The 19,888-nt window shown below is 35.4% G+C and overlaps 1 protein-coding gene across 3 annotated transcripts in view; it reads left to right on the top strand.

Moving 5' to 3' along the window:
- The window catches only part of Pde1a (phosphodiesterase 1A), a 79,599-nt gene that overhangs the window by 7,553 nt on the left and 52,158 nt on the right, over positions 1-19,888 (top strand). For all 3 annotated transcript variants that reach the window (XM_090342517.1, XM_090342518.1, XM_090342516.1), the window contains exons 2-3: positions 14,425-14,607; positions 19,376-19,442. In XM_090342517.1, the coding sequence (XP_090198643.1) occupies positions 14,522-14,607; positions 19,376-19,442 (153 nt within the window). In that variant the 5' untranslated portion in view covers positions 14,425-14,521. The remainder of the gene's footprint in view (positions 1-14,424; positions 14,608-19,375; positions 19,443-19,888) is intronic.

Below are 19,888 nucleotides of genomic sequence, written 5' to 3' on the forward strand. Positions count from 1 at the left end.
AAGGTTTTAATTTGATTTTTCCATCTTGTTTTTGGATGGAAGACTGGCATCTGTCACATAAAAATGAAAAATTAAACAAGATACCTGGAATAAAAGTTGTTTTATAGAAAGATTAAGTCAAGAAGTTATCTAGAAAAGAGAAAAATTGCAAACTCTTAGCAGTTAATCATTCTAACCCTCATTTTATGATCACAGTGACTCATGCCTGTGCCTTTGACAGGAGCGTAAAAAACAATAGAAAGAACTGAACATATGGTTAATTTATTAGTCCTCATTGCCCTTACACCAATGACTAGTGCTAGCTACAAAAACAGGTTGATTCAGGACACAAACGATGTGTACAGAAAGTCTGTGTTGTTTGCTCTCATGCTTTGGCTTGTAGTAAGACGATGAAAGCACACCCAGTCTTTACATCTTCCTACTGTCAAATCCAGCAGCCATGGAAATATTTTTCTCTCCCAGAGGATTCAGTGTGTGTGTGTGTGTGTGTGTGTGTGTGTGTGTGTGTGTGTGTGTGTGCGCGCGCGCGCACGCACGCGCATGTGTGTGATATTTTAGAGCTCTAGTCAGATCATTTGCTTATCTTTTAATCAGTGTTCCTGCGGGAACTGAATATACAAATATTGCAGGAATCAGGTACAAGGTCAATTCTATTTAAATCAGTTGCTTAATATTGTGAATGGAAGAGAGTTTTATTAAACAGCAATTGTGCTTTTATTTTGAAAACTAATATATTTATATTTGAACCACATGTAAGAAAACTTGGACTAGATTTGTGTGGGGCACTGAGAAAAAATCCCTTGATTTGAAGTTCAACAATCCTTCCCTGGTTTACCTTCCACGAGTTAATCCCTGGGCAAGAGATTATTATTATTTTATCTCTAGTCATTGCCTTTCTCACATGGAAGATGAAATCCTAGTTCTTCCTTATTCTGGAATTCTGTGGTCTTTCCAGACTTGCTTACTACTAAACTATCCTGGCCATGAGGAGAATGAAAAGAAGGAGCTGTTCATTATTTACTTATTTCAAATATGGGCGTTTATATTTATAGATTGTTTCCATGTGGAAGAGACTCCGTGGAAACTGTCAGTTAGATGGAAATATGTGAAGGCATTGTTCAGTGAATTGTTAAAAAGTAAGTTCTGATTTGTAAGATTCGTTAAAAAGGAAATTATGAATTCCATTTTCATAGTAGGAGTTGTGGGGAAGGTGGCTGTTTAGAAGGCTGTGTTTGTGGGCTGTTCTCACCCTATATAGATGGAGTGTGAAAAGAAAGCTTGGAAAAAGTCATACAACTTTTGATTGGTTTTTATAGTTTCTATCCATCTGTGGTATGTTACTTTACATAAACATGTAAAAACAGCCTCACTAGAGAAAAGGAACAAAAACAAACCTGACCAGATCTTTTGAGAAAAGACTGATGGAACAATTCCATATATTAAATAAGATCTTACTATTGTGATATTTTTGAACCAGTAAAATATAAATGACTATGTCTCCTGGATTTGAAAAATATGTTATTTTCCCTTATAATAATGACATAAACAATGAAAATGATTTGACAGATCTAAGGCAGTATGATACCTTAGATAATGCATATGTGGCATATATTTCCCCTAAATATTCTGACTTCTTTGGGATCACATATATTGAAAGTAAGAGAAAAGTTCAAACTCAAATAGAGCAGGCCTAGCGTCTATTCTTCACAAATCATTTTATTAAAAGATTCTGAATTCCACCAGCAAGCCTATTTTAAAGCCTAATTTTACTATGTTGCTTCTGTTGTCTATCTCACTTTTTCTCATGTCAACTTCATTAGGGCTGGTTATGAGGCTGCAGATAGACTCTGCACTAGGATCTCATTATCCTTCAGTTTTATCAGCTGGAAAAGAGCAGAACATTCAGCAAACTTCTGCTTATGGATTCTTAATACTTATATGCAATACTCCATTGCCCTCCTCATGGATTTAGAGGTGCAGAAGTCAAGCAATATTCAGTGCCCATCCTGCTCTCCTTCTTGACTCCTCTTCATTAGCCTCTAGCATCTTTACCTAATGACAGGGATTATAGCTGTATTCTGAATCATCATACATTCTTCTAACTTATTTGCTGGGATCATTCTTCTATAGGACCCAGAGTTTGGTACAAAAATCAAGAAATGGCTATTTTTCATACCTCAATGTCAAATGTAATTTGAATTGGCAATTTATATCATGCTGTCTATAAAATGGCATATGGTCATATGAAGACTTTTTTTAACTTTTTGTTGTTGGTGGCGGTTGTGAGGCTTGAACTCAGGGCCTGAGGATTGTCCTTGAACTCCTCTGATCAAGGTTAGCACCCTACCACTTGGACCACTGTGCCACCACCCACTTTTCAGTGGTTAATTACACGTCAGAGTCTCTCAGAGACTTTTCTGCTCTGACTGGCTTCCAACTGTGATCTTCAGATCTCAGCCTCCTAAGACTACATGCATAAGCCATTGGCACCCAGCTTTTCAAAAATCTTTTTTGTACCATATTGTCATACGTGAAGGGAAATCTGAAAATATTAATAAATAAAACAATCATTTTTAAAGTTACAAACAAAAAAATGCCTGTATTCGTCAGTGGACTGTTACTAAACACCTAAATAAATTTTAGCTTTCCATGATTGTACTCTCTAACTATTCTATTATATTTTTGTTAATTCATTCAATAAGTAATTATAAAGCCACTTCTCTATATACTGATGATCACCTTACTGTTCTGCTTGACTATTGCTATGTCCCTGATGCTCTCATCACCACCATTTTGGCCTTGTGGGATTAAAAAGAAAGATTCTTGCTGGACACTGGAGGATCATGCCTGTATTTAATTCTAGCTATTTAGGAAGCTGAGATCTGAGGATCATTGGTTGAAGCCAGCTGAGGCAGGAAAATCCTTGACACTTTTATCTCCAATAAACTACTCAGAAAAATCTGAAAGTGGCACAGCACTAGCCCTGAGCCAATGAAGCTCAAGGATAGTAACCGAGCTGAGTTCAAGACCGAGGACTGTCACAAAAGGAAAGGAAAGGAAAGGAAAGGAAAGGAAAGGAAAGGAAAGGAAAGGAAAGGAAAGGAGGGGAAAGGAAAGGAAAGGAGGGGAAAGGAAAGGAGGGGAAAGGGGAAAGGAAAGATAAGATTCCTTATCTCCCCCCCCCACTTCTTTCTTGTGAGTAAACTCAGATTGTGTGTTCATTCTTCTCCCCTGCTCACTTGAGAAATTGAGTTTTAAATTTAACAATCCAGCAGCATACAGATAATCCCCTCTGTACCCTCACAGGGATTCTTTTCCTATGATTCTCCAGCATTTCCACTGAATTCATCATCATTGTCCACCTCTCAGTGAAATAAGGGACATGAAAATAAGCAGTAACTCTATGTTCTAGATACAGAGCAGAACTAAGTTTCATTTTCCTATTGGGAAGATTCTGTTTGTTGACAAAGATTAATGGAAAACAATGGTTCTCAAACATGAGTTTAATAAACATCAAAATTACCTAGAGGACTTGTTAAAAGTGGGTTATGAGTTCCAATCCTGGAATTTCTAACTTGAGAGATGTTTCTTAGAACCCATTCCTGACAGTTGTCAGGTAATGCTGATTATGCTTATCTAAAGACATACATTGAGAGCTTTGTATTAAGGGATGTCACAAAAAGACTACGGGGGGGGAGAGAGAGAGAGAGAGAGAGAGAGAGAGAGAGAGAGAGAGAGAGAGAGAGAGAGAGAGAGAGAGAGAGAGAGAGAGAGAGAGAGAGAGACAGAGAGACAGAGAGAGAGAGAGAGAGAGATACAGAGAGACAGAGAGACAGACAGAGAGAGACAGAGACAGAGAGACAGAGAGAGACAGAGAGAGACAGAGACAGAGAGACAGAGAGACAGCATGGAAATTTAACTTAGAAATTTGATGTGTAATCAAGACTTGCCCCAAGTTATGTCTGAGATGATTTTGTACTGGATGCATTGCCTTTTCTTACTTCCCATGGAAATTTCCTGGAACTGGAGTGGTAATGTGGAGATTAGCAATAACTCACTGAATGTTTTAGGTACTAGGGAGCAAGGGTTATACTTAATTTGCAGTATCATTGCCTCTCCTTGGTCTTAAAAGCCATACAGCCTTCTTAGGTAATTTTTCTAGTATACAGCCACACTCTTTTCCTTTCTGCTATGGCTTTTAGCAGTCCCCAAAAGGACACAAGTAGATCGAACATGGAGTGCCTTTTTCTTATAGTTCAAGTTTCTGATTAAAAAAAAATCATAATTTTTTCTGAAAAACAGGAGGTCAATGTTAGATAAATATTATTTTACTGAGATAAAACATGAATAATAAAAATTTGCCATTTTAATATTTTTAATGTTTTTATTGTTATTGTAAAGGTCATGTGCAGAGGGGTTACATAAGCCAGTTACCAATTCTTTTTGGACAATGTCATCCCTTATTTTGCCTCTCCCAGTTTTTCCCTCCTGATCCTACCCAAATATTGTATAGTTCATTGTTTTCATAGTTTTTAAGTGTACAACTCAGTATAGTTAAGTACATTTATTTTGGACTGCCATCACCATTTATTTATTTTTCCCCTTCATCAGTGTAGTTTTTCTCTATATAAATTACTAAACACGAATTTATTTTTCTTATTTTAGAAATAAAGAACCATGTTCTGCTGCGTTAATTCCTGTCATTGTTTTTTAGTTGTAATATATAGAGGGCTTACAGTTCTATTCACCAGATAGTAGGTGCATTATTTCTCCCACACTGATACATTCTTTGATTATTCCTGAAGATATATAACTAACTGGGGATTCCCCAAGGTCTACCTACCTAGCAGACACTTCTAAGTGCTTTCTGTACATTTAAGCACACATAACTGTACCCATAAGAAGACTTTTCTTAACCTCTGGGCTGTGCTGACAAGCAAAGTGAAATACACAGAGTAAGCCTTTCCCAAGATGAACCAGTAAGTGATGAAGCCAGGAATCTGACTCTAGAGACATTTTTTCAAACCGTAGAGGATAGTTCTTAATCAAAACTTCAGTAATAAGTAAAATATTGAGCTTTGTGCCTGAAGGAATATTGTAAAGCTATTTTCAGTCAACAAAACATCCTGATTGGAGGGCAAAAGTCAGCAGTGAGGCTTGGGGTAGTTTTCTTCCTTACCCATCTTCCCCATTTCAGTCCCCAAGACTGCAAAATCATAATCATGGTCCTAGCATTCAAGTAACTTGACTCCTTCTCATAACCTTCCCCCAAAACTCCTGGTACTCCTTCTGAGCTGGTAGACCAGCTCTCCTTCTTCCAGAGTCTCTGCTTGTGTGGGTAGGATCAGAAGAGACACTGAGTCCTTCTTGGGCCTTAATTTGTTTAAAACCACATCTGATTTCAATACTATCCTTAGTCAAACTCATTTTTAAGCCAAGATTTGTCTCTTAGGAATTGAGCTAATATCCGCTTAAGTGACTTCACTGAATATTCAGACTGCATGCATGGCCATCTTCTCATGTTTTTTTTTTTAAGCCTAATAGAACCAGAGGAAATATTGATTGAAACTATATGGTTGACAGAAGTAGGAAAGAAAGCTAAAAATGTTATTGAAAATTGTGATTTTAAATCCTTTTTTTAAAATACAACAGAGCAATAACTATGTAAGCATGTTTTAGCTTTGACCTCAAATATTAAGTCCAGTGTAATTAGCACTTAGAAGTAGGTTACTGGTAATGGATATGGATTTTCAATTTTTGACATTTAATTTATTGCTCTTCAAAGTTATTTAGAATGTTTGTGATCTAGATATGTTTTATTTTTCATATGAAAATGATTCAGACACCAGCTTTGGAGGTAAACCCACCCCAAAACTTGGTACTAGAACAAACTTCTCTCTCTCTTTCCCTTTTTTTTTTTTTGTTGGTCATGGGGCTTGAACTTGGCCTGGGCGTTATCCCTGAGCTCTTCAGCTCAAGGCTACCACCCTACCCTTGAGCCAAGCTCCACTTTCTCATTTTCTAGTAGTTAATTGGAGATAAGAGTCTCAGGTCCTTTTGTGCCTGGGCTGGCTTTGAACCTTGATCCTCAGATCTTGGCCTCCTGAGTAGATAGGAGGGAGCCACCGCCATCCAGCTTTAGAACAAACTTCTTTTAGATTTTTTAGAAATGAATTTTAAACCTAAATTTCAAGGCTGGATTGGATAGAGAATACCAATTGCCTCTATTTATTTTTGACTGAATATAAAAGTAGCCTGGGTACTTTAAGAAAATAATTCATGTGAGATGGACTTACATTCAAAATTTGGCACCGTCACTCCTAATTATATGACTGAACACATCATTTACAGTGGCTGTGCCTTAATTTACTTATCAGCAAAGTGTCCAGTACAAAATCATCTCACACATAAGCTGTGAACAACATTCTTTTGATAACACATCAAATTTCCATGTTCTCTCCCTCTCCCTCCCTCCCTCTCTCCCTCCCTCTCTCTCTGTCTGTCTCTGTCTCTGTCTCTCTGTCTCTGTTTCTCTCTCTCTCTCTCTCTCTCTCTCTCTCTCTCTCTCTCTCTCTCTCTCTCTCTCTCTCTCTCTCTCTCTCTCTCTCTGTAGACTTTTTGTGACATCTCTTAATACAAAGCTCTCACAATGTATGTCTCTAAACAAGCATAATCAGTATTACCTGACAACTGTTAGGAATGGGTTCTAGGAAACATCTCTCAAGTATTATAAGGATTCATTGAGTTAAAACTTGGTTCCTTACCTGGTTAAGAGTATGAGCAATAAAATCACATCACTATATACTATATGTATCTATCCTTTGTTCTGATGGCAGAGTGAAGGATTAATATTACCTTTATGGTTTGGAGGAGTGGGTGCTGGTAACTTGAGATAGATGATAGATAGATAGATGATAGATAGATAGATAGATGAGTTGACTGAACCAATAATAACAATGGTTCCCCCAGTGAGGGTACCATTTGCTCCAAAGAATATCCATGTTATAGACAGATGATCCTTTTCTTAATTCCCCTACCTGTCCTGAAAAGGCTTGGTTACAACAAACATAGAATTTAGTAGTACCCTTAGCTCTGAGCCAGTGGAGTCATTTTCCTGAATATCAAGTTTCACTGAGAATCCCATCAACAGCATTCTTTTGGTGTGTATCTCTCCAGTGAGTGTTAGGCCCCAGAATTTCCTGCCCTATTCAAAGTATTCCTTTGTCATATTTGGGCACTGAGATCCTAGAATTCTCTACCCAAAGTTCTCCAAGCCAGGGTGCCAAGCCTTAGATTTCTTCTTTGGTCTTTCCTTTCAGAGACCAGGACACTGTTAATGTTTACAGCCCTCCATCGCAAAGAGTTAACCAGATGCAGCTACATTCAAAGGCTAGACATAATGGTGCCTGGTGTGTACCTGCTTCTGTGTGACACTTATAAGAAAGGACCAGGCAAGAGTAAGAGCAGGACAGCCACAGCCACTTGTCCCAACCCTGTCATATAACAAGTTGAGCATTCTCACTTTAAACCAATGTGTCAATCCTTTATGAAATTTATTAAAAGGTAGAAGGAGAAAGAAGGTGTTTATCACCTAATAAATGCTCTAAAAGTTTTAATTATGTCCTAATTGAAATAAATGTAATCCTCTCCTGGGGCCATCAAACATCAGAGGCAGAACTGATGGCATAAGTTGCTTGATGAAACCTGCCTTGTTATGAATGGTACCCTGATGAAAGGCAATTTCAGACATGAGAAGCCAGCTCCTCTTAATCACTTCCTACACTTGAACTATAATAGTATGCGAAATAATAATAAGTGTGACAGTGGCACCAATTGCATTGAAAATATCTGTATGGTTACTTGGATATAACTATTTTCCAAGAGTAGGCTGTGGTCAGAAATATTTTCACTGACATATAACTTTAGAGTCAAAATCCCATGACCTCTCCTTCTGTGGCTTCCTTTATTTCCCTTTCCATGAAAACTTTCTCCTTCAAAATATAAGTCCTTTGGGAGATGTGGCATCTGACTGCAAGAAAAAAAATCTGGAATATAAATAGCTTCTAAGAATCAGTTGATCACTAATCAGATGCAGGGTCAGTTTTCACAGCTTGCTTGTCACCCCTAAACACGCAACCCACATGTAACTGCCCTTTACTGCCTTTTTTCTAGTGAAACTAAAAATAAAAGCAAGATCAAATAGTGAAAGCATTTCAGAGGTCAACAGTGTTGAATTTTGCTTATACACTTTGTATGCACAGTACATTAAGTGGGGGAGGGAAATGGGGACAAAAACATGAGAAGGGGTATCAATGTGTGTGAAGTAATGCTCCTTCTCTCTGACGAATATAACGGTAAACCCTCTATTAACTACGATTTAAAAAAGCTTAAAAAAGAATTCCTAAGGAAAGTGCACCAATATCTATGCTCATATTATGAATTTCTTACACCCTAAGGACTTCAGAGCACTCACGGTGTAGAAAACCTACTCTGCTTAACAGGAGGAGAAAAGAGAAACACACTATTATTTGAGAAATCATTTTTATAAATCCACTTACACAAATTTAAGTTTGATAAATGAAATGATGGACACATCAAGTGTGTACTTTATTGACATGATCTGTCAGTATCCAGGGTTTTTTTTAACAAATGTGGGAGAATTGCTTATGATAATTTCTTGTTTATAGAGAAACCAGGTTTACATTGTAGTTTTCATGTATTTCTTGTTCAGCCTGCTCAAATAGCACTTGAGGAGCCCTTGGAGGAGGAAGGTAAACAAGAACAAGGTGGAAACTGGGAGAGAAAAACAAAATATAAAGGGAAAAGGAAGAGGCCAGAGAAATATATGCCATTAAGTAGATTGAGTTTTAAACTTTGCTAATATGTGGGTATTATACATCTCTCTTTCAACTTTTTTTTTTCCAAACAGGAATCTTTATTGTAATTCATCTGCTAAATTTATAAGTGCATTTCTTAGGAATTTTTGTAAAAATCTGTTGCATTAGTATATGAATATAAAATAGTATTTGACAGAAATGCAAAGATGATGGGGAGGGCCTGAGGGGAGAGAAAGGGAGACAAAAACATGAAAAGGGGTATCAAGGTTCAAGAAGTAATGCACCCATTACCTGATGAGTATAACTATAACCCCTCTATACATTATCTGACAACAAAATACAATTAAAAAAGAAAGAAATGCTGAGTACTTTGGCTAATGGTACAAAAAGTATATGCAATTACAATTTTTCTTAAGTAAAATATTATATAAACATAAATAAAAACATATATAAAACATTTCAATTTAAAATACTGATGAATATTTTTATAGTTGTTGTTAGGTAGGGAGAACAGAGTAGACAATTCTCTAGAACCTGACACTAATTCTCATAAGAAAAAGCGGAAACTCCTTGCCTCAGAATACAATGATCATGATCTATTCGCTGGCAATAGATACCTCTCATTGCAGAGACTGCAGCAGCAGACACAGATGCATAGACAGAGGAAGATACGCCCAGAGCAGGCTGCAACTATGCTGCACAGAAGAATCATTGAGAAGCAGATCTGGTGTTGCCCTTTTTTTTTTTTTTTGCCAGCTGACAGGAAGGGAAATTGAAAACAGTTCTTAGATCCTTATATCCTGACTCACATTTAAATTCCTTTCTTGTCTGCTGTGGACATTCCCCCAGTCCTTTCAGCCTTTTGTTTAGCAACAAAATGCCCTCCATACATATATGATCAATGCCATATGAAAAAAGATAAATAGATGAAGAGCTGACACAGTATCCATATAAAAATAATTTCAAGTAAGCCAGAGTCAAAGGAACATAGGCTCAATGGTTTCCCTCATTTGACATACTCAGTAGAAACCTTGGGCTCTCCTAGAAGAGATTTACAGTAGGGCAAAACCTAGCTATGGGAGGCCATACAGTATGACGCTAAATGAAAGGACCTCTAGGACATAGAAACAAAAGCCATCTAATGAGTGATTGTTGTTCTTAATGCACTATGTTATCTCTCATCTCTTTTGCTGTCCCTTGGTTATCTCATATTGTTACAGTATTTCACCTTGTTATCTGATATATTGGGTATATGTTTATTTGGTTATTTAAAATAGGATAGGGAAGGGGGGAAACAAGATGAGGGGTGGGGGTGGGGAGAGGGAAATGGGACCAAGACATGAGAAAGGGTATGAATGTTTGTGAAGTAATGTACATTCTATCTGGTGAATATAATGTAAGCCTTCTATTAATTACAATAAAAATAGATGAAAAAAAGAAATAAAGTCAAAGCCTTAAAATGAAGTTACCTTGCTGAAAAAAATAATTTCAACTGAAAATGTAAAAAGATAGAAAAATAAGGATCAGAGGACCCCTTCCAGAGAAAGGAAGGTATTTGTGAGCTTTTTATGTAAGAATATTAGTACAACGATCAATTATCTTCAGAAAAAGTTAATAAGTTTACACTCCCACCAAAATTTTAGCAGAGTTCTCTTTAGCTATAGCACTACTATTGCTGTTGTTGGTTTTCTTTTTTTGTTTTTTAAACAAAACAGTCCTGAGGGTCTGAGCACTGTCCTTGGGCTTTCTCAAGGTGAGAGCTCTACCACTTGAGCCACATCACCACTTTTGGGCTCATCTAGTAAAACCCAGATGCAATACTTTTTTGTATGTATGTGGTACTGAGGAATTGAACCCTAGTCTTCATGCATGCTAAGCAAGCACTCTGCCACTAGGCCAAATTCCCAGCCTGTTGGTTTCTTGATAATGCCATTCTAACTAGGGTGAGCTGGAATCTCAATGTTGCTTTGATTTACATTTCATTTATGGCCGGACATGTTGAACAGTTCTTCATGGCCATCTTTACATCTTCTTGTGAGAGGTCTCTCTTTAAATCTTTAGCCCATCTATTAATTAGGCTGTTGTTTCTTTGAGGGTTTATTTTTGGGGATTTATTTTTTGAGCCCTAAGTATTAAATATGAGGTCTTCACTGCATAGCTAGTGAAACTCTTCTCCCATTCTGTGGGCTTTCCATTTACCTTGTTAGCAATATCCTTTGCCATGTACAAACTCTTCTGTTTGAGGCAATCTCACTTATCCAGTCTTTGATTTATAGTGATTCTGGATCTTTACTTAGGAAGTTTCAACTCTGTCTAGGAATTCTAATATTTTCCCTAAGCTGGCCTTTAGTATTTTCTTGATACCTGAACTTACATTGAAGTCTTTGATCCATTTGTAATTGATTCTGGTGTAGGATGATATATAAGGATGTCGGTTCAGTTGTTCGCATGTGGCTAGCCAATTTTGCCAGAAACATTTGTTAAAGAAGCTGTCTTTCTTCCAATCTGCATTTTGGCTCTCTTATCAAATATTAGCTGGCTAATGGACTATCAGTTCATTTCTGGGTCTTCTATTCTTATCCATATGTTCTCAGGCCTATTTTTGTGCCAGTCCCTAGCTTTTAGTACTATGGTTTTGTAATAACGTTTTAAGTTTGGTAATAATATTCTTCCAACACTGTTTATCCTGCTAAGGATTATTTTTGTCATTTGGGGTCTTTTGCTATTTCAAATGAATTTTTTGACTGCTTTCTTTGTTTGTTTGTTTCTTTCTTTCTTTCTTTCTTTCTTTCTTTCTTTCTTTCTTTCTTTCTTTCTTTCTTTCTTTCTTTCTTTCTTTCTTTCTTTCTTTCTTTGCCAGTTCTGGGGCCTGAATTCAGGGGCCTGAGCACTGTCCTTGGGCTTTTCCCTCAAAAGCTAGCACTCTGTCACTTGAGCCATAGCATCATTTCTGTTTTTTTCTATGTATGTGGTACCAAGGAATTGAACCCGGGTCTTTGTGCATGCTAGGCAAACACTCTACCACTAGGCCAACCTCCCAGCCCATGTTTTTTGTTTTGTTTTTTTTAATTGAAGAATGCTGTTGGAATTTTTAGGAGTATCGCAGTGAATTTGCAAAATGCACTGAGCAACATCGCCACCTTCATGATATGGACTCTTACAATCCAGTAGAAGGCAAGTTTTTTTTTTCCCCCCATTTCCTTACGTATGCTTTAATTTATTTTTCCATATTTTTAAAGTTTTCACAGGTGAAGTCCTTCACATCTTTGGTTAATTCCTAAACTTTTTTGAGGCTATTACAAATGGAGTTGCTTTCCTGATTTCAGTCTCAATTGTTTCTCATTGTTTTTGCTACCAATTTTTGATTTTATATCCTGCTATTTTGCCAAAGCTTCAGATGAGCTCAAATAACTTTGTGGGCAGAATCTGTGGGGTTCTTTAAATACAGGATCATGCCATCTGCAATGAGGGATAGTTTTCTTCTTTAGTACATTGAGCAAAGTTTTATAGATTCCTAGCTTCTCCAGAGCTTTTATCACAAAGGAGTTTTGAATCATGTCAACTTTTTCTTAACCTCTGTTGAGATAATCATGTAGTTCTTGTCTTTGATTCTGTTGATGAATTGGATTACATTTATTGAAGACATATATATTGAATTAAATTTGCATCCCTGAAATGAATCCTAGTGCATGATTTTTTTAACTATTCCTTGGGCTTGAACTCAGAGCTTGGGCCTTGGATTTTTTGCCCAAGGCAGTGCTCTGCCACTTGAGCCACATCGCCACTTCTGGCATTTTTTGAGTATGTAGTACTGAGGGATCGAACCCAGGGTTTTGTGTATACTAAGCAAGCACTCTATCACTAGGCTATGCTCCCAGCCCTATGTTTTGTATTTTTGTTTTTTGGTTTGTTTTTGTTGATGGATGAAGCCATTTGGCCAGAATTTTATTGATCAGTTTTGCACCAATGTTCATCAAAAAGATGGTTCTGTAGTTCTCTTTCTTCAGTGAGTCCCTGTCTGATTTTAGGATGAGTGTTACACTGGCTTCATCAAATAAATTTGGAAGTGCTATTTCCCTTTCAATTTCATTGAAGAGTTTAAGGAGTAGTAGTGTGAGTTCTCCTTTGAAATCCTTACATAATTCAATTGTAAATCCTTCCAATCCTTGGCTTTTGTTAGGTGGTTGGAATTTGATTGCCTTTTCATTTTATGCTATACCTCTATTAAATTGGTTCAGATCTTTTTTATTCAGTTTAGGTAAATTGATGTTAGGAATGTTTCCATTACTCCTCGCTTCTCCAATTCATTGGCATAAAGGTTTGCAAAATATTCTCTTATAATATTCTGAATTTTTATTGTTTGCATTGTTTCTATTTTCTTCTCTTATTCGTGCATTCATACATAAATTCATTCACTTATTTCTGCTGGTCCTGGGATACAGAAATAGTGGGACCATGGGGGAACAAATGCAGCAGAGGTACTCACTAGATACTACATTGTAAATAAATTATACAACTGTGGAGGGGACAGGAGGAAAAATTGGGAGAGTGAGAGGAGGGACATTGTTCAAAAAGAAATATAGGCCAGGAATGTGGCCTGGTGGTAGAGTGCGTGGCTTGCATGCACAAAGCCCTGGGTTTGATTGCTGTATACCACATATACAGAAAAAAGCTGGAAGTGATGCTGTGGCTTAAGTGTCAGAGCCCTAGCCTTGAACAAAAAGTATCCAAGGACAGTGCTCAGGCTGTAAATTCAAACCCCATGACTGGCAAAACAAAAATGAAATGTATTCTTTATCTTACTTATGTTGCAGGAACCTTTGCTATATAGTAATCAATAAATGAATAAAAAATACAAAATAAAAAAATCTGTGGTGTTGATACTAGAGAAACTGTTCACAGAATTTAGGTTACTATTTTCCCAAAATGTAGATAAGTTTAGTCGATGAAATAGCATCTGCAAATTACTCTCAGAATCAATAAAATCTTATTCAAATAACCTATACAGAGATGATCAAATATAATTGTGCCATCAGCTCTTTCATTTTTGTCGTTGTTACTTCCTTTAATGGCATAAATGTAGTTGTGAAATATCTCCTCAATCATTCCTTAGTCATTATTTGAGTGGTATCATAATGATATTTTGTTTTTTAGCCAGTTCTGGGGGCTTGAACTCAGGGCCTGAGCGCTGTCCGTGGGCTTTCTCAAAGCTAGAGCTGTACCACTTGAGCCACAGCATTACTTCTTGTTTTTCTTTGTATATGGTATGGAAAACTTGAACCTGGGTCTTCCTGAATCCAAGGCACACATTCTACCACTATGCCAAACTCCTGGCACTCATAGTGGTATTAATAAGCAGTATATCTTGATTTGTATCATTGCACGTCAGTATGTAGAAGCCACAACTACTCTAGTTTATTGCTTGGTTATTGCCTTCAGAAGTAAATCAGAGCAACTGAGAGCTGCCTAAGATGGTAACACAGTATTTTGAAATAGTGTTCCTGGTAAATGTACTATTTAAAAAATCTCGTTGCAATGCCTGATTTCTGTATTCTTCCCGATGTTCAAGCTGTGCATGTATTTGCAGAAGGCTGCTGGATACTGAAGATGAGCTCAGTGATATTCAGACTGACTCTGTCCCCTCGGAAGTCCGGGACTGGTTGGCTTCCACCTTTACACGGAAAATGGGGATGACGAAAAAAAAACCTGAGGAAAAGCCAAAATTCCGAAGCATTGTTCATGCAGTTCAAGCTGGCATTTTTGTGGAAAGGTAAACAAACTTGTTTGTATCTCAATACAACAAAATCTGAAAGGTCACAAATATGTCCACTGAGTAAAAACTATGAGAGCACTATAATTTACCCACTAAGAAAAAGGTTATCTTGATTATAAGTAGAAAGAAAAGGTGTAGGAGCTCATGATAAACTTGATTACTTGAGAAAAAAAACAACTTTGTCCCAAATGTTTTTTTTTCATATTAGATTGACTAAAACTAAAGGCTTTTGTTATAAAAATACTTCTAACACATTTAGATATGATAGAACTAACCTTGCTTCGATCAAGTGTAATTAATGTACTACAAAATAAATTCTACAATGAGTTGACAATCTGCTTTTCAGTCAGTAGGCAGTTTTTGCTCTTCTTTCTTTTATCTTTATGTCATAAGAAAAAAGGTAATTTTGTTGTTTCCATTTTTGAGGATTTTATATAGTTTGGATTTTGGCTTTAGTTGCTTTTTATGGTTTTCACTTGGCATTTCTGTCAATGAAATAAGAGTATAACCCTCTCCTGCCCACACAATTCAAATCACCAGTTCCCAATGCAAAACACATACTTCTATGACCCAAATGTACCTTCCTTTAACTTTTAACTTTTCTTTCTAGGAAATAAATGTTCAGTACTAAATGTAGAAAATAAAGACCCAAAACAAACAAGTCTAATCAAATTGAGAACTAAATATCAGAAGTCCTTTAGACTAAAACATAATTACATCGAATTATATATCAAAAAGATTTCTCTAAAATACTTCAGAATTTTAGAAAAGGAGGAAAACGTGGAAGGGATAAAGTTTTGTACCTACTACACATGACCTCCAACAAAAAAACAAGGAGGGAAGGATACTTGGGTTTCTAAATTGTGAATAGGAGTGTATTACAAGAATACTGTGCAATTAAAAGATGTAACCACAATATACGAAGACTAAGAACTTGTGTCATGGATAAATCACCTAAAATACAGCCCTGGAATGATTATTCAAGTTGTTTTGCAGATTTCCTAACCATATGTAATGGCCTTATGTAAGAGAACCTTAAAAGTAAATGGTCTGATTTTCATAATCCTATTCTACTTCTACAAGGTTTTGTCATAAATCTGAGGCAAAAAAATCAGAGCTCAGACAAAGCACATCTAAGATATAAAAAGTTTTAAAAAAAAATCAAATCAGGGCCGGGAGTGCAGCCTAGTGGTAGAATGCTCATTTAACATCCATGAAACTCTGGGTTCAATTCCTTTAGTACTACATACTCAGAAAAAGCTAGAAATGGTGCAGTGACTTAAGTGACAGAGTACTAGCCTTGAGCAAAAATTGTCCAAGGACAGTCCCAAGCCAGTAAAAAAAAATTAAGTCAAATCAACTTAGCCATGTATGTGGCAGTTACTGTTTTTAAAATATCTAAATATTACTTCAGGAAGTCAGTAAGAGAATCACAAATGAATGAACATATTTGATTTTTTTTTTGTCTTTTCTTTTTTGGCACTGGGGATCGAACCCAGGACGTTGCACTTCCTAGGCAAGCGCTTTGCCACTGAGCTACATCCCAGCCCCATATTTGATTTTTTTGCAGCAATATTTATTTATCTTCTTCATTTAAGACTAAATTGTAGAACTTCCCAAACTGAATAAAATATAAATTGTGCGTGAAAATCAAAATAATCTGCATTTCCATTGAGAAGATATATTGTATTCATAAACTGCTTTGTTAAATGGAAACTCCTTTTTATGACTACTCAAGGTAATTTTAAAATAATCTCAAATGATATACTAAGAAAAATAGTCATGAAGAATCCATGAAAATAATATTGGTAGACAAAATTTCAATTTTTGTGCTACCTAAATCAAATTTTATTTAATCATCTCATAGAAATAACAAAATGTACATGAAGTAATAAGAGTTTTAGGCAGTCCTAAAAATAATATGCCTAGAACTTTTAGAAATGAAATACTTTATCACTGTTGAATCCCCATTAGCTTGTTTGTCTTGATTTTTCAAATATATTTATCTTCAGTCCTAAAAATTAGAAGTCTTTTTGAAGTCTTCTTGCTTTCTCACCTTAGGCTTTCCAAGGTTCACCTTTGACATAAGCACATGTAAACAATGAGGTTTTTCCCTTTACTCTTTACAGTCTAGAAAGTTTTCTAACAGTGACCAGAATAGGATAGTGTTTTGCTTTGCTTTTATAAGGTTTTGAATTATGTTCTTGAATTACAGCAAAAACTTTCAAAAATAATCTACCAGTTTTTCCACCTGTAGGATCCCAGAAATTCATTGCTCTTTTTCCACTTTGTGATAGCTCATTTACTTGGAAAAATGTCAAACAGTTGTATTAGTTTCTTTTATGCTTAATTGATTTTCTGGAAAAGTCACCTTAATTTTTATCTAGTTTTCTAATTTCCCACTGTAGAATTCTATTCCTGACTATAACTGGGAGAACTTCTCATTCTTTTCACAAAGGTAATCCTCAGTCCTTTTTTTTTTTTTTACAATACCCCTGAGAAAGAATAATGACATCAGCTTTTCCAACCTAGTCCTGAAAGAAACTCGCTTGCTTGAAGAGCCCCAGTGGTTCTGAATAATTGAGTTGGAACCAATGGGACCAATGGGTAATAAGAATGGTTAAGTAATATTAGTAATACTTTCTTATAGTGAGCATTTATCATATCATGCCAGGCATTTAAGTTCATTATTCTTCATAAAAATCTCTAATTCTCAGTTTACAAATGATTGAAACAAATTAGCTGCTGAGTGACTAGCCTGTGATTCAAAGCATGTGCTCTATTTTGTGCTATGAATCAAACTGGCTTAGTTTGTATTTTGAATTCTCTTAGTGCTGATTGGTTCTTGTATCAAACTTCTCGTTGCTTGTAGCTGTTTTTCTCTCATTATACCTTCATTTTTTATACTAATAATAACTAGAAAAACAGGTGAAGACTGTTCTTATTTTTTAAAAAATGCACATAGCTAAGTAGCCAGATTGACATTAGTTACTTTCTAGATCTTTTGTAGTGTGATGAGTACTTTTCTTGTTCTGTAATATTAGAAGTATTTTCTCAACTTATAAATAGAAGCATTTTTATTGGTAAAGTAGTCCAAAATCTAATACAGTAATTTTGTTTCACCTCTTCAACTATATCCAGAAATGATTATAGGCATTTAAAATAAAATTAAAAATTAAAGATAACAAATAGAAGAGACATTCTAGCAAGAAAGCATGCTGAAGACATACAATTACAAACAATATTTTAACTCTGAGCTTTCAGGAAGTTAGGATTTACAAGTAAACATGACAAACCGCATGATTCCTATTATATTTTTAAAACATAAATGACATATTCATAGAAACTAATATTTCTTATACTTTTAATAGATGGTATATTTCTTCTATGCTTTTAATAGATGGTATATTTCTTCTATGCTTTTAATAGATGGTATATTGATTCAGATAAGATATCATTTTCCACTGAGTTTAGATGCAGAGAATTTTCATATATCAATTGTTTTCATGCCCGTAGATAAACAAATTATGTTGTTATTATTATGTTGTCCATATAATTTTGTTTGATGGTGAGGAAGTCTATGAATACAAATTAATATGTATATACATTAATACTTGCAAAGTCCTGGATCCCACTTCCAGCACTACAAAAAAAGTAACCTATAACAAAAGCCAGCCAATATCACCTATAAATTATTAAAAATAAGTATTTTAGAACTTTTGGTGAATATTAGAGGTATTCAACTTTGCTGTTAAAAAGACTTCATGTAAACAAAGTAATTGTTGTGTTCTAATAAAACTTTCAAAACACTAAAAATTTAAAAGACATAAATAATAAATAAATTATTTCTTCCCAAAATTTGTGAAGGAATCATGAATCTTACATTTTATCAAACACAAGCTATCTATGCGTGAGTAATGTGTGGAGGGGTTCTTATATTTGGTTTATGTGAGTTTGGTTGCCCAGGAGAAAGTAAAGAGTAAAATTACTGATTAATGAAAGTATCTTTGTTATTATAGAAATGAGAACATTTTTTGTTTCTAACTAGTCTTTATTAACTAACTTTGAATGACAAATTGAGGAAACAAGAATTTTATCAATATAATCTTCCCTTAACAACAGAAGGAAAATTGGAAGAAATGATAATGACAAAAGCAAAGAAAGGAAAAGAGAGAGAAAATGAAAGAGAAAAAGGAAGGAAGGGAAGGAATGAAAGAAGAAAAGAAAAAGGAAAGAAGGAAGGAAGGAAGAAAGGGGGAAGGGAGAGAGGGAGGGAAGGAAGAAGAAAAACAAAGAAAGGAAGGAAAGAAGCAAGAAAGGGAGGAAGGGAGAAGGAAAGAAAGAAAAAGAGAAAAAAGAAAGAAGAGGGGAAAAGAACAATCTATGAAGGGAACATGGTCATGATATTCCGTTTCCAAACTCTATTTTGGCTTATAAATGGACAACAAACAAGAAAACACTGCTGTCATCTATACAATAGACTACAAGAAAGTGTTTTTTAAATATACAACGTACTCCCCATCTTTCAATTAAACAAAATCTAAGGGAAAGTATACTTACATGGAAACTAAAATCACTTTAAAGCATGTTTGTGAGTACACGACAGACACTATAGACAGACAAAAGGTGGCTATAATTATTGTCACCACAAAGGAAATCTGTAGCTAGCAATTCAAGATGAACAAGTCAAGAATAATCTTTTCCGTTATTTCTAAAAATAACATTGAACAAATGAGGTTTATATATACATATTCATCTTTCCTAGGATGTACAGAAAAAGCTACCATGTTGTTGGCTTGGCATATCCAGCTGCTGTCATTGTAACATTGAAGGTAAAATACTTTTATTTATTTCATTCACCTTTTCATTTATGAAATAGTCATTAAAAAACCATCTTAGCCTCAGTATGGAGGCTAGGAGTCTTAATATGCCTGGAAGGAAATAAGTCTTTGTCATAGACTACATATTGGAACTTTAAAATTATTTTAACCATTTACAAAATAGAGTGCATCCTAAACCACAAGATATGTGAGGATTCATGTATATGTATGATATCATCAAGTTTTATTTAAGTTAATTTTTAATTCCATTTTAAGATGACACTGTTACTTGTCAGGATGTGCACATTTGTTTTATGTATTATGACAGAATTAAATTCATTATAAAAGGTGTTTTAGTCTATGTTGAAATAAAAATTTTATAGAAGAAAATAATTTAGAATCTTAGGTCTGAGAAAATGCAATGTATGAGTAAAATTAAGAAACAAAATGAAAAGTAA

The sequence above is a fragment of the Megascapheus bottae genome, chromosome 12 (assembly GCF_031878675.1).
Source record: "Megascapheus bottae isolate mThoBot1 chromosome 12, mThoBot2.hap1, whole genome shotgun sequence".
In the NCBI taxonomy this organism is placed as follows: domain Eukaryota; kingdom Metazoa; phylum Chordata; class Mammalia; order Rodentia; family Geomyidae; genus Megascapheus; species Megascapheus bottae.